We start from the raw sequence: 17,680 nt of genomic DNA, 5'->3' as shown, positions 1-17,680 counted from the left end.
TAGTTTTGAATTACAGTGAATATCTTTCCTAAAGACAGAATTACTGGGAGTTACTTTTTATACATACTTAAGATAGCTAGCAGGCACAAAATGAAACAATGACTAGGGTCTCTTAATAATCTGTCTGCAAAAAAACCTGCTTCCTGGCAGTTGAAGAGAGGTGGGAAGAAATCCTCCCTGCTAACATCTGGACTCTTGGAAAAAAAACAAACCTTGACAGTACTGACCCCCTAATCTGGATTCCTTATAACGTTTAGTAAGCATTTAAAGTTTAATTTTTAAAGCTCCATATATACATGAATTATCACACTATAATGGAAAAATATGATGAATTGATGACCCATAATATTCTGTCTTTAGCCTTTTGTTTTTAAGACAGTGTAATAGTTCATGAATATGTAATGCTTTCGTTAACAGTATGGACAGAGAGTGTTAACAGGATGGAATAAGATGCACCTTCAGCAAGTTTCCAGCTGACACTAAAATGAGGCAAGCAGTTGATGTGGTGAAGGTCTGAGCTAACATTCAGAAAGAGCTCAAGAAGCAGAAGAGCTAAACATAATGGGTTGCCACAAACCTTTTCTAGTCTGACAAAGGCAAATATAAAGTTCTGCACTTGGGAAGAGATAAATTGATGAAATAGTATAGGCAGAGGCTAAAAATATACACACCATGTGGTTCAGCCTCCTAAACATCTTGGCTGCCCTCCTCTGGACTTGTTCCTGTCTGTCAATGTCTATGTTATAGTTTGAAGCTCTGAACTAGGCATTGTACTCTAGATGAAATCTCACAAGTGCCCAGTAGAGAAGAATAATCACTTTTCTCCCTATTCCTGTCACTTTTTCTTATTGCAGCCTTCTTTGCGTTTATTCCTGCAAGGGCACACTGCTGTCTCATGTTCAACATTTCTATTTGGACTTCAGGATTCTTTTCCGCAAAATGAAGCTTACTTTCCACTTCAGTAGATCATGTTCTTCTCCATCACACAAAAATTATCCAGAAAGGACAAGGTGAATATCAAAGACAGTGGCAGAGGAGGTTTAAGCTATGGTGTAATGAACACCATAGATTTATGTTGGCAATGGAAAGGATAAAATGCCCTTTATTTTGTATGGAACAACTTTTCTCCCTGTTCATTAAAAGAAAAGCTTACCGTCTATAATTACAAGATTACAGTTACAACACCTTCATAACAATTCCTGCAAACCAAACTTCAGAAGTTCTTAACTTGACACTTGAGCCCTTAATCAACAAACCACTGGCCAAAATCCAGGTTTCCAGTACTCTGAAGATTAGCCAAGGGGAAAAACGGATGAGAGTCTTACTTGAGATTTATTTTCGGCTGTTTACTCTTTTTCCTAGTCATGATACTGAAGTTCTATGAGCCCAAGTCTGTGTTACTTAATCACTAACAGTCTGACAATATTATTGGAGCGATATATAAAATAGCACAACCTTTATAAAAATTAACAAACTTGAATAATGTTTATAACCCATTTCCTTAATTTGGAAACTAGGATGATAGAAGTAGCACACACATCTAAACTGCAAGAACTCTCAAGCAGTTCTAAGTGTGATAGGCAGTTTGCTGAGAAATAATCAAAGAATCAGAATCCTGTGAACCATCCCTTGCCAATTCAGACATATTTCCTCTTTTTTCTTTTCTTCTGGCCCTATTCTCATACCACTAATTTCAGAGTGAATCTGTTTGAAACCGAGGAGAGGTTTCCATTAGATTCCAAATTCAGCCTCCAAGGGTGGGATTTTCAAGAGCTTTCTGCAGCAGCCTCCTATGGTCTGATCCTCATTGGGGACTTCGCTCCCCAAAGAGCCTATCTGAAGAGAGACCATGCATAGTTCGAGACATTCTCCTGCCCATCTTATGAGCCAGCCATTAAAATAACATGCAGGCATCAGATACCATGTAATTAGATGGGAAGCAGAGCCATTTATTGAGGAACAGTATTTCAAACAGCAGAACATGTGGGAAAAGCTTCCCCCACCCCCTGTGCTGATTTGAGATGAAAATGGTGATTAACAACACGAGTTGGGAATTGTTTTGAAGTCCCTACTAGTATAAAGTTGCATACACTACCTGTATTTAGTTAGTGCCTCTGCTCCAGAGATCAGAAGTTGGGAAGCTTGGTTGAAAACACCCTGTTCTGGTCTGAGGAACTCCACTACTATCCAAGCGGTGGGCCAGGGCACATCTGAACTCCACATTTTCCTCTGAGGAGCTCTGTTCCTGGCACTGCTCATGCCAGACAGCATTCACGGACTGAGGTGGGCTTGGCTCAATACCCATCTTCTGCTCAAGAGCCAGCTGCTCCAATTCATCCACAGCGAGTGGGAAGCTCCTTACCTTGCAGGGTCCATGTTCCCCAGCTTTTTCCTGGGGGGCCAACTATCCTTCTCTGAAGCACCATTGTCATCTGCAGTGATGAGGTGTCTGAAGCCCTCCCATGGGGAGTCACAAAGCCACCTTCTCTGGCTGTGCTGCACTGGTGAAGGTGGAGTCCGGTGCTACTCTAAAGGAAGGACCATTTTGTAATCCTAGCACTGGGTGATGCGGGGAGAAATCCAGACCTTGAGGGCTACCAAGCAGTTCCCACGTTTCTACTCAGGACACCTCAGGAGCCTCAAAAACACTGAAGGAAACGATTTTGGCAGTAACAGCTACTTACCACCAACCAGCCAGCTCACCATGAGCAAAGAAACACAACATATTGCACAAAGGTGAGGTTGCCTTGTCAAGCTCTGTAAAACCTGGTTTGCCACAAGCTCTCTACAAACTGAAAATTAGGCTTAGCTGGTTTACTGTTGAAGCTTCTGTGTTTTAAAAGCAGCCATTCTCATGCTGAACTGTTAAAAATGATGGACTTATCTGTGTATCTCTCACAAAGAACAGCTATTGGAAACTGCTGCCTCTGGTTTTGCTTGCAAGGCCTAATGACTATTGAAAATCCTGTCCTGCTTCCAGGTTAGCCAGTGGCACAGGGTAGCCCATGGTGTGCATCACTTCTTTTGCCTGTTGTTAAAGACAGCGGCTCACGTAGCCCTGCACCAGATAGGCAAGCAGGTTCTTTTCCATTACCAAGACACAGCTATGAAAAGCTCGTGGTTGTCTGCAACTGCCTGCTTAGCCAGGAGAAAAACACAGATTTTTTTTCCCTCCTGTTTTTAAGTCTATTTGCAAAGATTTAAGTCAATTTGCACAGAGAATATGACTCTTCTCCTGCATATGGAAGTGGATCAAATGAACCTACACAGCTTCACACTTAGTGCTTGGTTTTGCACATGCCTATTATATTACTCAGGTTGGTAAACACGACAACACCAGTGACCACATACAGAAATCAATGACCAAGTGCTTAAGCCAGCCTCCAATAGCAGTGAAGATGCAAAAAGGTATTTCCTGTTGTCATTTTCAATCTACTGAGGAATTGCTCACTCCCAAGTAGAGAATTTAACTCTCGTGGTGATGGAGAATTAATTTATTCCCTTTGAATATTTGCCCTCTAAACACACTATTTCAGAGAGTCCATTATGATGGTAACTTAAGAAAACGTTGGTTAACATTTACTCATTGCAAACTGAAACATTGCTCTCACCAGCCAAAAGTGCTTTCAAAAGCAGATCTTGCTGCTGGAAAGAGAACTGGGGTTCTGTCTAAAGTACTTCTGTGAGCATTTACTCTGCAACAGAACAAACTCTTTGCAGCAGTGCCTGAGATCGATTAGATGTTTTCATTCCTGGTTGTAGTTTCTCAAATGAAGTTTTAGAAGAAAACCTTAAATTGACAGTATAAGTATGTACCATTTGATTTTCAGAGAAGTGAACTGAGATAAGGAAAAAAGAAAAAAAAAGATTACTGATTCATATAACCATCAAAACAGAGGCAATTTTGGTCAAATAACCGTAGCTAAGGCCTACAGATAAGAATTACTGACCAAATAATTTCACATCAGGAATTGCCTGCTGTGATTTACTGAATGATTATTTGCAACTGTGTTCTAGAACAAGTCCCTTGGCCACTTCACTGAGTGGGATATATTCACACCCTTGGCATGCTGCTTCCACAGCAGCATGGAAGACAATTCTGGTTTCTGGAAGATGTGGTGCTTTTGAGATACCCCAATTCTGCAGGCAGCCATAATGCATTTTATGTTCTTCCGACCAGGGCCAACGAGATCTAACAGGCTGAACTAGGAAAATGAATACACACATTTAGTCAGTGTATATTCATTCGAATACATGTCTTAAGCTGTATACCTAAGGCTCTTAGGATATCGGATTTGTTTTTCCTCCTTGCTGCACTACTCAATAACCTAAGGCAGAAAGCTTAGCTTTAAAATGCATACCAGTGTATTTTGAATTTCCCTCCCATTTAGTCATCGTAAGAACAGAGACAAAAATCAACAGCTACTGCTGCTGCTTCCAGCACCTTGTATAAAAATAAATCAAGATGTCTTTCTGACAGTCTCAAAAATCTTGAAGAGTCTTCTGCAAATTCCTTTTCCATCTTTTGATTTCAACAGAAACAGTAAGTTCCCATTCCCAAAACTCGTGTCTTGGTCAAATTCAAGATGAATGAAGTCTGTGTTCTCTTTCCTGGGAACTGCCATTCCATTTCCATCCTCAGTGTCTGGATTTCCTTACATTGTTTTTCTCTTTGTCCAAACAAAATGCACTGGCAGCAAACAAAAAGTACATACTGCGAAACACTTCCCAGCACATCCTGCCCTCCCCAACAGCAAGTGATCCTCCCAGCATTTCAAAAGAGTCTCCTGAGGTGTTATCTGCATGCACAGGACTCCACTGTCATGTTGGGGTACACCTTAAGAACCACATTTTTATTTTCATCAAAGAATAAGATACTAAGAGAAGACATTTTGTCGGGAATGCAGCAAGGCTCAGGAATGCCTGGGATGACACCAACGGCTCTCACTATGCTCTGGATGGTGGCATGGTTGGATGGCTTCAAGGCCTGCAAGAGAAAAATAGGACAGAAAATGTAACTACTACAGCCACAGGCTTAGTTTATAGCAATCGCACCTCCTGCTTCATGTCAAAGTCATTTAAATTCTGCACTGTATTTGCTGCTGTTTATTTGCTGTTTATTTCTCACCTTTTTTCTACTATCAGCTTTTTCCAGAGCAGAGACCACTTCTGGTAGCATGTACATGCCTACCCCAGGCAGAGCAGAGGGATGAAGAAGGAGGAAGAGCACTCCTTTGGGACTGCCAGACTTAGCTACCATAAGAGTAGCCAATAGCACAGGTGTACTTATCTGAGAAACTGGAGCTAAATCGCAGTATCTTGGGCACTGAGATACTTTACCTGCAGGAAAGCAGAACCCAAATTTGGCAGAACGTAAATTGGTCTTTTCCAAACTAGTTCATTCTATGATTCTACGAACTAAACTTTAGTTTGCCTCTTCAGAACCACCGGTACTAAACTCATCTCAGAACTTTTTACTCACAGGAACATTTGCATCACTCATTGTGCTTTTCTCCAGAGGTTTGACGGAAGTCTGGGAGTTAGGCCATGACGTTGTGGAGCACACTACCAGTGGAATCATAGAATCAACTATGTTGGAAGAGACCATTACCCCAGGACTGCCAAGTCCACCACAAAGCCATGTCACTACCTAGGAATGGTAGGCTTGCAAAGCCTCTGTGAAAGGAATAGCAACCTTGTTATCACAGTGCTTTTTCATCATTACTTTAGGTTTCTGAAAGCTTCTTTATCTCCACAAAGATACATGATGCTTTTTGCTGCTGGAGAAGCTGTGTTCTCAAAGTCTCACCTGGACTCTCGAAGAGAGACTTGCTTTCTGACTAAAGTTTGTTCTCTCCTATTTTGACAGGATTAGATCGCAGTCGAAGCAAGGGCTTCTAAAACCACTACACCCAAAACTGCTTTTGAGAAACCCTTGTTTGCTCTCGAGCATGCTCGTTATTGAGCAACCAGTCTGCATCAGGTACTGGTTAACCCTGCAGATACATGCTATGTATTGCCTATTAAAAGAGAACTTTTCTGCCTCAGGAGCACATCACCCCCTTTCTTTACCCACATGTAACCACCTAACACTCACAGGGTATTTCACAAGTCAGCTGGCCAGCATCCACTGCTTTTGGAGCCACTTGTTCCATCAAAGAAGCAATTCATCATTGGAGTCTTTTGCTTACATTTGAGCATCCCAGATGACCGCTCGCTATTCAGGAAGTATTTTTGGCAATTTTGAATCATAGACTCCTAGAATAGCTAGGATTGGAAAGGACCTTAAGACCATCTAGTTCTAACCCCAATGGCATCGACGGGGACACCCTAAATTTGGGGACTGGACAAAAAAAATAACATGCAATATTTTTGTTTTAATTACCTTTACAAGTCTGTCTTTTTACTAGCTCTTCTAACCACTACTCCTTGCAGCATGACACAAAGATACCACTTACTACATTTGAACATGTAATGCGTGACCAACCACCTTCTACTGACCCAAGAAAGAAAATGCACAGTTTGTGGTAACAGCGCAAATGAAGCAATAAAGATCATACCTTTGGAATTGGGAACTGGCATTCCCCTGAGCAGTAATAGGCATCAAACGATTTGGGGGAAATAATCCACTCGTTCCAGCCAATGTCTGCAAAATCCACATTGAGATAACGCCGGGTGCAATACCGGGGCTCATTCCACTGCTTCCTCCTCGCCTTCTTCAGCGTTTGCTCATTGAATTGAAGCGCCTGGCTCTTCTGGTGAGGATTCTTCCTCTGCTTTTTCTTCCTCTTAGCCCTGTCTGACAGCCGTGGCTGGAGGCTTTTGTAGGGTTTTCTATCCTCCCATCTCTCATCTTCGTTGTACTGGTACTCGGCTCCTGGAAGCTCATTATTCTGCAACGGCAAGAGGATGTTTGTGGAGCGTTTTTGCCGCCGCTTCCCGAGGCTGCTCCTCACGTGGTTTTCTGGCCTGGGAAGGACCCTTGCCAGAGGATGACGGTGCCCTTGCAAATTAGAGATGACACTCTCTGGCTCTGAAATTGCAGAATCGTTGGCATAAATCAGAATGTAGGGTTCATAGAGAGAAGGCGCTCGTTCCCAGGGGCGATGGCTGCTCAGATCCATTTTGACACCTATCAGTAGTTCATTGTTTTGTTTTGCTCCATGCAGGAACTGAGTGATATCCTTCCTCTGCCAGGAAAGGGTGTCCTGGTGACCTATGGAGACATTGATGAGGAAATGTCCTAGGGTCCAAGTCCTGTTCCCCACAGAAGGTAAGGTCCAGACTGAAAGATGTATCTGAATTTCAGGTTTCCTGTGCCTGTGATGAGAACAGTCTCTGGACTCAGAACAGTTCCACTTCATGTGCAGCAAATCACCAATATAATAATATACTGAAGCTGACAAGATGTTTTCAGACTCTGTGAGGGATGTCAAGTTAAAAACATACATCTTCTGGCTTTCAGGGCTCCCTAAAAGGGGAAATACTTGTATAAGAATATAGGCATTTCACAACATTACAGTGGAGAAAGGACTGTGAAGTTCACAGCACATTTTCACACAGTGCTGGGGGAATGGGTTTAGGCTGTTATTCAGAAAAATAACCAAGCTGGTAAACTGGTGACTGTAAATAAAGCACTTTCCATCCAATTTCCTTGCAATACTTATCTCCATCCAGAAATGCTCACACATTTCCTACTGGTCCTCTGACTTCAGGAAACCAAGTTGGCCACAGATCTAGAAAAGTGTCATTTAAGTACAGATCTTTCAAAGAGTTTGACAGCTTCATGTTCTGGGTGACATTCTGTGCTTCCAGCCTGTGACATCCCAACTGTTAACACCAGTAAAGTCCAGCAAAAGAGTATATTCTCCCTCTACCTCTCCATCCTCACCCCAGCAATCAAGAGTAGCCTCTTATAAATATTTTTTTCTAACAGATACATTAAAAAGACAGGAATCATCTCTGGAACGACAGCACCCTTCCCAGCAGATCACATGCACTGCTTCATGAAATTAGGGAACATTAGGGAACAACATATACTTTCGTCAGCCAAACAGGCAAAAAAAAAAAAAAAAAGGCCAAATAATTTACAGATGACACCCTCATTCACACATTCAGCCCAACCTATATGAGTGGATCATATAGGTAAGTTCCCAATAGCTGAAAGCTATGGTACCACACCCACCTAATTTCTATCTATTACTTATGCCTGGGGAACTAGATTCCCTTTGAATTCGATCCTGCTTTCAATTCCTTAAGCCAAAATCAGCTGTTTATTACATTTGTACTAAGGACACACGAGGACTTGACCTCTGCTTGGTTTGTAATTGCTAATATAATAAAGTTAATATGTAATTTGGCAGAGCACTAAGTACATCAGACTTAGGAATCAGAATTTATGCCATCTCATGAATGCCTGTTAAAGAAATTATTATGTGAATCACTGTTGTATGTTAAAATACAAGTTTGGATTTTATTTTTTAATAAGAATTGCACTTAACAAATACTGCCTGTTCTAAATTGGCATATTGTAGTGGAACAGAAAACAAGCTGTTTTGGTTTATAAAGAAACCCTAGATGGTGTGAAGCGGGGGGAATATATAGTTTTGAATGAAAGCAAAACTCAAAAAGCCACCCTTGGCATTTAACTCTACACCCAAACCTAAGAACTTGCAGCAGGTGGTGCTATTTTCTCACTAAATTATCACACTCAACCATCTCTCAAGTTTTCACATCATTCAAGCTGCAAAATCAGCTTGAAACCAGTGACTAGTGGCTGGCACAGATGTCTACAGATTTGCTAACTTCCGGCTTGGAAAAACCCAACTGTGTGGCCTGGGTTTGTGTCACAGCTTAGGAACACTGTGTCAAACACATCTATTGTGTGACAGTAATACCTGACTCCCAGATGTGAGCAATGCACTGAAATAAGTGTTCCTGCAGCATAAGCATTAAAAATGACAGACACAAAGCTTTAAAATACCTACAAATGCACCTTTTCCTCAGGAAAATTTAACTCCCCTTAAATTAAACTTTGTCCTTAAACCCAGAGGACAGAAACTGCTGAAAACCTGTCTCCACTATAATGCCATTAAGCTGTTAGCCCAGGTTAGGAGCAGAGTTGAAACTTCTCACCATTGCCAGGAGGTATCCAGTGGCATCTAAATAAATTTCCTTATTATGTGGGAAACTTTCAGTGAATCTCATCCAGCTACTGACACCAGTGAAGTTTTACTGAGTGATGTGAGATGAGGCTTTAGTCTTTAAAATTACTTTAATAATTCCTCTCATACAGACTGTTCCATTGATTGATTCCCCCCCCCCTCTAATCCCAAAGAACCCTAAACAAAACCCCAAGTCAAGTCTAAGTGGGGCTTTAATTCCAACACCTTGTCAATGTTCAGTAAATGGTATTCCTAGGATGCTGCCATCACTAGCTCCATGTTCAGTGGAAAGGAAGAGGTATGCAAACTGCAGGGTCAAGTCCATCAACAACTGCTCATTAGCCAGTAGGAAGAGGCAGACTGACTAAGCACAGACAAGGCCTCTGGCCAGGTTGCCCTCTAAGCCAAGACCACCTGTAGGGTCTTAAAGGCAACCAGACCTCCTTGCAAGAAAGTCCTCTATTGATCTAGAAGGTCAAAATCAACGTTGCAGGTGAAACACAAGCTCAGAAACTGACACCCTAGAAGATCACTTTATCAGAATAGCTTTTTTTCTTAAGTTTTCAATATCAAACCAACTCAGTGAAGACAGCAGCTTTGCAGCAGCTTTCTTGATGCTGTCTTTCAGAGGGGTGCTGGACAGAAGGTCCCTATCTGCCGGGGCTGGCTCTTATGATGCAGCAGCGGTGGGAAGACCAGAGGAGCCCTGGGTGTCCCTGCACTGCAGGCAACTCATAGCCAGGTGGAACACCTTGTCAATGTTCAGCAAATGGTATTCCTAGGATGCTGCTATCACCTTGCTGTCTGGCAAGATTCTGTCTGCAACCTGTGAGCAGCTGTGCTTAGTAAACCTTGCACTCATCTGCAGCAGTATACAATGCATTTCAGTGACAACTTAGTATTATATGAGCAGCAGTAACTTCCCTAGCCCATTTCCTACACTTTCCAAAACTGCAAGCAGCAGACCGCTATCAGAGTAGCCCTACTTGAGCTATGTCTTTTAGTTCTTCCTTTAATGAGTTCTGCTATCTCAGTTTTGATCTTTTGTAGTACAGAATAGGAAGCACAGAAGACTTCTCAACAACAAAGTGTGAGAGAAGACTGAAGGGGAAATGAGCAAAGGAAATATATGTGTAACAGAGCTATATGCAAGTAATACCTTCCACATACTCTGAGCCTGGATTTCAACAGCAACCTCTGCTTCCCTTTGAGAAAGCACTGTATGTTGCTGCCAGCCCAATGAGGAATTTTACAGACCAAACTCTGTACACAAGAGCTCTTTTGAATTGCAGTGGGGAAGACATCACATCACTACACTATCAGTATCACTTGCTCCTACAGACTAGAGCTTTGGAGGTACATGCAGTTGAAAGCATAAGCTAGATATTTATTGGCCTCCTTGGCCCATATGCAAGTCATTATTCAGCTGCCTTCACTCTCTCATGTGAATGGAACCCAGATCCCAGTAGCACCATAGCAAAGTTTACCATGTTGTCTATGAGAGATGCCAGCTCATTTACTGATAGCTCAGACCAGAAAGCCACTCAGCTCATAGCTCTACAGCCAAAGTACTTGTACCCACTGAATGTCTTCAGAGGCATGACCTGTGCTTCCTCACCTCCCTGCAATAGCCCACAGCTGCATGGAATGCCTGTTATGGCATTAAAAAGGTATTTGAAGAAAAAGCATTAAGTCTGTGGAGACTGGCATCACCAGCGTAAACATATTCATGTTACAAGGGGCAATTCCAGGCATCAATAAGCTAGAACAAGTCTGCTAACAAGTGGTATGTTTACCTTTATAGAGGATGCACTGACTTTTTTATGGACTGCCAAATCTATCCCATGGGTGAAAAAGGATGCAATAACGAGGACTGTATAACTGTTTAGTTATACAGTCGTCATTAGTCATAATTTAAATGAGACATTTAATATTTTATAAACTGTGCCCTTGTGCCAGTGCACAGTTAAGAATGTATCAGTGTTTCCATTGTAAAACTTGTTTGCATGGGTTCATAGCCCAGCTACAGAAGTTTGCTCAGACCGGGAAATTTGAACAAGTTCCAGAACAGGAACACAAATTTGGAAATCAGATTTCTTGTTTTCTCCTACCTTTGCTCAAAACTGATTGCTGCTTTCCCCTTATCAATTTGAGTATTTTGCAAAAGGAAAATACAGGATCTGGTTCTCTCTTTTTAAAGAGCCATAGGACATGATGTCAAATTGGGTTTATTAATTATTTAGCAAAGCAGATAAGGTTACACCAGCTAGTAATTTGATATAAAAAAGTAAAAAGTACACTAAGCTGCTTAAAGCTATCAGTTACTAAAATAATTTCAAGAAGCAGCAATTAGTGCATGCTTAGGATCGAATCTATATGTGGATTTTATGATATAAAAACCATAAATATGCACACTGCATATCATAAATGTGGCTGCACACTGGGAAAAATATCTCTTTTCTATATATTTTAAGCAGAAAGACCATAGCAGGTCTGAAAACTAAACATAATATTGAACTTGAAGTTAGCATAAGTTAAGCAGCTAAAGTACACAATAAATCAATAAAGCGCATCAATAAAGTACACAAATCCAGGAAGGAGAAAACAAAAAGCCAACTCTAGTCCTTCTCACCATCCTCGTGAATTCCACTTCAGCTAGTGGCAGTAGGTCACACTGTGCAGTGTGTCCCCTTCAGGTCAGAACACTTCACATGTAAAGTGCCATGCTCTAGACACTGCGTGGGGACTGTGAGCACTGATCACTCACATGCGTGACAGAACAGTGAAGCAGGGAATAACACAAGCCAGAAAATCCAGATTCTGGATTGGGTCCTGAGGGGCCAAACCTACAGATCCTGCCAATTTTCCTTAGAGGAGGCTTGCAGATTCGGGCCTAGGCTACACAAATTCCAGCTTAATGCTTTACAAGTTCCCTTTGCCTAAAAATTACCAGGATGCTGCCTGCATTTTATTTCTAAGGGTACAGCAACAAAAAAAAAAAAAAACAAACCCAAACCCCAAAAGCCACAAAATCTTCCTGTCTCCTGCCTGTATGTTTTTAAGTCTTGTTACAGAAGACCCTTAATGTTACCAGAGCTTAGAGAGGCTAGAACACAGCCCATACTGGTTTTTGCAGGCCGGTGACAAGCTTTCCTTCTGCAGAGCTCAGTTTCCCCTGTTTGGGTAGGCACTTAATACCACAACAAAGGAAAGTAAGTCGTTTTGAAAAGGAGGAGAGCATAGTTCTGAAACCACAAGAATCGGCCTAGGGGCAGGTGTAATACCTGAAATTACTTGAAATTCAGTCAATTAAAAAAGAGTTTAAAGTAATTTCTAACTGTATAGCTTTACTATAATATCATTAGAGGGACCCTCCAATTAAAGTGGATTTTTTTTTAAATGACTCATTTGCAAGACATGTTCTATGATTAAAAGCACTTTCAAAAGCAAACTGAAAGTCTTGCATTTGAGGCTTTTAACTTTCTGCTCTTTCTGATTTATTCCATGCTGTATCTTTCCTCCAGCTCCTGAGCCTCAGAAGTTGCAGATCAGCACACCTCTAGGGGAAGCACTCAAAGCAAACAGATTCCTGACATCTGGACATCTGGTCATTCAGTGGTTCTGCTAACTGGCAGGAGATAAAATGTTTGTGTGCAGAAGGTGAAGCACAGACTCAACCACAGCTTAAGAGAAAGTGTTCAGTTCTAACTTGCAAATCACCCAGCTTCTCTCCCAGCTATGTTTGTAGAGTCCCAAGGGATGGAAAACCATTCACTGTTGTGGTACCCACAGGTAAAGATCCAGAAAAGGCTTTGTCTTGAGATTTTTCCTAAAGCAGAGCCTGGCCCGACTAAGACCTGGCCTGAGTAAGACAAAGGCTGCTGGTGCCACCTCAGAAATCTGAGAAAACCGCCACAGAAATCACAGGTTGAACATCCTTTGATCCAAATACGTAGGCATAAAATAAGAGCAGTGAAGTCAACAAGAGAGAATGGTGCAGGAATGTCACTTGATCCACTGTGAATGACAGACATCCTTACCTCACTGAAACGGATCTGGGGCTGACGTTTCTTTTGGCTTTGTCATGGGCATCACAGGTTCCTTTTTTGAGTGACTCAAACCGAACAACTATATTTTGAGATAATTTAGCAAGATTAACGGAAAAGAGATTTGCCTGAATATAAGATCAGATGAACATTCATCAAAACTAATGACCAACCCCCCCCATCCCAATTAACAAACCATTAATAATCCATCCTACTTGTGGAATCTGGTGTGCAAGAGAATTCAGGGCAGCACAGGATGGGAACTTCAGAGGTAGCCACACAGGGCTGAAGCTCTCATCCTAGCCCCTCAGAGAACTGAGCCACAGAAAGAGAAACTTGCATTTAACAGATGGTAGGATGTTTCTTTTGATTAATCACATCTTAGTTCTTTCTTCTTGGCTGTCAAGCACAAGACCACAGCTGCTACGTGGAACAACACTTTTCTTCCACTAGAAATGAGGACAAGTCTCAACAAATGCTACCAGTTGTTGGTCTCATCACACAACCTGTCTTAAAGAGTCTCAATGATTTGTCTGGCAGGTTACCAGTGAAATCTCTGAGAGGCCTTTCCTGTGTACCACGGAAAAGCCAGAGCCCGCCAGGGGAAAAGTGAGGACTGAAAGGATTCACAGCCTCCCTGAGAGCTGTGTTTCAGAAAATAAACTGTTCTTTCTCCTGAAAATGTACAATTAAATTGAAAAATATATGGTTAAACTGAAAATCAAATCACTAAAGATTGTCTTCAAGACCTTTTGCTGTAGATGTAGGAAAACAGGCAGATTTTTAGGGGAAGTTCTGCTCATCACAAACAAAAAGCTGTCTCCTGAAGGGGCTGCCAGCAAGGATGGTAAAATCTGCTCAAGAAGAAACAACAGAAACAGTAATTTAACTAATGCAGCCACATTATAAGGACTACAGGAAGCCTGTGGGAGACTGAAATGTGCAGTCAAGGAAGGCAACAGTTGGAGCAGAGGATTTGGAAACAAACTACCTCGAAAGGGAGATGCTGTGGATGTACCATTTCCTTCAAAGTGCTGGCCGGGCAGTTGGGCACAGGGAAAATGACAGAAAGGAGAAAAAGCCTTTTTGCTCCCCCCATTGCCCCAAGGAAAATTTGACCTGAGGTTTTTCTGGAAAATTGCTTTACTGCCATCAGTAACTATACAACATGAGCTGCTGCTACGTGTGGTGAGAAAGAGACAATGGCTAACCGGTTAAAGGGTTTGCATTAATACTTATAAAAGTGTCAAAAACCTTACAATTACATCCAATTTATTGCTTTGGCACTTGAACCGGGGAAGTATTGGAGGAGGCAGAAAGAGATTACTCAATAGTGTGTTTATAGGACTGCTGCCACCCAATGTCAAGTGAGAGTATAAATATAATCAGAAAGACCAGACAGATGGGATTTCAACCAAAGGCCTTCTAAGGTTTAGAACAATAAATATATTTAATCAGATAGGTTTAAAGGAGCAAATATCACTCTGCTGGGATTATATACCCTCCCCCTTTTTTAGTATTATACCTTTCCCTCTTTCAGCAAGGGAACTGTTATTTTAGAGCAAAGCAATATACATTAGACATTACCTTGCAAAAAGTGGTCATGTCAGAAAAACAAGAGAGTTCCTCTGCAGGAATGACAGCTCAGGAGTCCCAGCCCTCTGTCCTCCAAACCCAGGGTATTTATACCTCTAAAACCTCTCCTGTGGACAGAAATACTTGCAGCAACATATGATGGAGAGCATTTATAGAGCTGAATCCTAAAACACCAAAAGCCATTCAATTATTTATAGTACTTGATCTCTGTGCAGAGGTATCCCATAAGAGACACTGTTGCTTTTGAAGAATCAGAAGTAATGACTTCCAAAGAAACCTAAGGCAAATCTGGCACCCAGCTCTCAGTTTTCTGGGAGAGGAAAGAATCAGTGTGGGTCCCTGAAACTCTCAGATAACACTGACTTTTACCAATAGATGCTTGCCCATGAAAAAGATGGTGGGTCAATCCACTAGTGCAATGAAAAATAGGAGACTGGCAAATTGGGCCGCTATGTACAGCATGACAGTTATCATACAAACAGCCAGTCTGGGGGATGCTGTGGATTTAAGAAGCATATCCAATGAGGGTCAGAGCCAAGATAGCGCCATCCTCCATTTTTGCTGGGATGCTGCAATGTTATATTCGTATCTCTCCTTATGAAAAATGACTTTACATTTTCATAAATCTACCTGTGCATGACAGTCTGTAATCTCAGAGACAGCTAAGCTCCACTGCCAAAGATGTTGAGATGCAGTATTCACCATGCGCAAATGATGCTTCAACTAAACTCATTTGATACTGCCCCTAATTGCCAGTACTGTCACCAGTGTCAACAAATGAGGACACTGTAGATGGTATAAAGGATCACCTAACCACATTTCTGCTCTACCACATGCAACTCAGACCTTGGTTTCAGCAGAAGCTATACGTGCAAAACACTGATAAGAAAAGGCTCCAGAGAGGATATGTTAATGACTCCACTTCCCTCATGGTGCTCAGCTATCGTATGGCAGACATGGCATATGGAGTTGAAGAGATAAACCAGTGATTAAAATATATGAGGCAATATAAACATTATATAAACATAAAATACACGACTGTGGCTGCAGGAAGCGTAACTTTGCCAATCCGTTTCTCATCTCCTTCCCTACATCCAGTTCCCCGGCGCTAAAGCGGACACACTCATTCCAACAGCTGGACTTACCTGCGGGCAGCGGGCGGAAGCCTCGTACCGTGTTGCCGTGGCGGAGGGGAAGACCCAGCATGTGCTGGGGCTGCTCCACCGCCCGTCCTGCGCTGTACTGGTGGTAGAGCCTCAGCATGTGCTCCGAGACCTTGTCCCGCGGCTGCAGCTGCTCCTCTGCGTGCCGTGGGCCACAGTCACCTGCAGCGGCTCTGGCCCGGCCGCGCCGCACAGCTCCCAGGGCTGTGCGCCGCCTCAGCCCGACCCAGCGATCCTTCAGGGCATCCCCCAGCGCCAGGCACAGGCAGCCCCAGCCCAGGCACAGGCACAGCACCCAGCGGATAGACGCCTCCATCCTGCCCCTCCGAGCTGGCCAGGTAGGCTCCGGCGTCCCCTGAGTCCTGGCCAGCAGGCAGGAATAAGACAGGGACCCCAGCGCAGCTTGCTTCGGCCAGGAGAGACTCCGGCAGCAAGGCGTGCAGACTAGGCTGTGCTAAAGAAACACAGGAGGGCTTTCCTCTTTCTGGGGGGCAAAATAAAGAAGGGAAAAAAGAAAATAAAAAGGAAAAAAAAAGTGAGGCGGAGGAAATTAACCGTCCGTTCTCCCCGGCGCTGGCACTGAAGGCGTTTATTCCCCTTGCTGCGCAGGTTGGTTCTTGACGAGAAGCGAAGGTGCTGCTCCCGATGCTCAGTCCTCGCCTGGACTGGTGCAGGCGCAGCGCGGGTGAAGTTTTTTGTGGGGTGTGCGTGTGCGAGTGAGTGCGAGACCCGGCGCTGGGGCTGATCTGTGCAATCTGTAGCCAATCACACCACCCGCTGCTCGCTCGCCTGCGAACAAGAGGAAAGGCAAAGGGGAAACCACGACCCGAAGGAAAGCGCACACAGAGGCAGACGCAGAGGGAGACTCAGATACGGAAATCCAATCACTGGCACTGACTGCGTCCCTGAGGGCAGCCGGGAAATAGGGTGGTCCCCTTCCCACCTCCACCCCGCCTCTTCCAAAGGCAGTAAAATATAACATGACTGCAATAAAACACGAATAACAAGTCAAACCGCACTCAGCTTGCTCCCCGGGGAAGCCTCGAGGCTTGGCTGGACTCAGAGCACAGCCCATGGCAGGCAGGTGAAAGGGACGCTGTCCAGGTTGTGCTGGGTTCAGGGCATCTCTCCCAAAGAGCTTCCATGCTCGGTGGCACTTCGCTCCCTCCTCTATCAACCTGCAACCCTACCAGGGCTGGCAGCAGTGTCCCCCAGGCAGCCCAGAGCCCATGGGAAGGGAAGTGCACTGTGCCCAGGTAAAAGGAAGAGAAGCCGTCTCAGGCAACAGCCCTTCAACATAGTGAGCTGCATGGCATCCACCAGGGAAATCCTGCACCTCAGGACTCCTCCACCCACGGCAGGGCACAGCAAGGTACTTCTTGCTTGACTGAGAGCATTTCATGAGCCTCCTGACTTTGCTGTTTTTCACTACCAAAAGGATAGAAATGTCTCGGCCTCCTTGCTAGCACCACAGCACCAGACAATGTGTCCCTTCCACAATATACTTTGCAACATAAAGAGAGGTGGAAGAGAAGCCTCTGCTCTGTTTTCAGAATTTATAAAGACACTGATTCCCAAACTTCATTCCTAACCTGAAGGGGGGAAATTAGAAAGTTGGCTTGCAGATTAGTATGTGGAGCTTAGCACACATCATTTCCCTCATGCGGAATTCACATTTTTCAACAGGCTAGAGGAACTGTATCATTATCAA

General features: G+C 43.3%; 1 protein-coding gene across 1 annotated transcript; it reads right to left on the bottom strand.

Moving 5' to 3' along the window:
- Positions 1 to 1,731: 1,731 nt before the first annotated feature.
- Positions 1,732 to 16,476, bottom strand: BMP3 (bone morphogenetic protein 3). Its single transcript, XM_061348286.1, has 3 exons — positions 15,952 to 16,476; positions 6,561 to 7,471; positions 1,732 to 4,987 (listed from the first exon to the last, which is right to left on the bottom strand). Exons 1-3 carry the CDS (start codon positions 16,283 to 16,285, stop codon positions 4,796 to 4,798), a joined length of 1,437 nt encoding a protein of 478 aa, XP_061204270.1. The 5' UTR covers positions 16,286 to 16,476; the 3' UTR covers positions 1,732 to 4,795.
- Positions 16,477 to 17,680: the final 1,204 nt, after the last annotated feature.

The sequence above is a fragment of the Neopsephotus bourkii genome, unplaced genomic scaffold (assembly GCF_033783945.1).
Source record: "Neopsephotus bourkii isolate Nb327-2 ecotype Australia unplaced genomic scaffold, CSIRO-AGI_Nbou_v1 NB_348, whole genome shotgun sequence".
Classification (NCBI taxonomy): domain Eukaryota; kingdom Metazoa; phylum Chordata; class Aves; order Psittaciformes; family Psittacidae; genus Neopsephotus; species Neopsephotus bourkii.
This window is presented reverse-complemented; position numbering and strand designations above follow the sequence as displayed.

Coding starts and splice junctions, on each gene's coding strand:
- BMP3 (XM_061348286.1), bottom strand. CDS start 16,285: ATGGAGGCGTCTATCCGCTGGGTGCTGTGCCTGTGCCTGGGCTGGGGC. Junction 7,472..15,951: donor CTTCCGCCCGCTGCCCGCAG/GTAAGTCCAGCT, acceptor TTCCCCTTTTAG/GGAGCCCTGAAAGCCAGAAG. Junction 4,988..6,560: donor GCCAGTTCCCAATTCCAAAG/GTATGATCTTTA, acceptor TTTCTCTTGCAG/GCCTTGAAGCCATCCAACCA.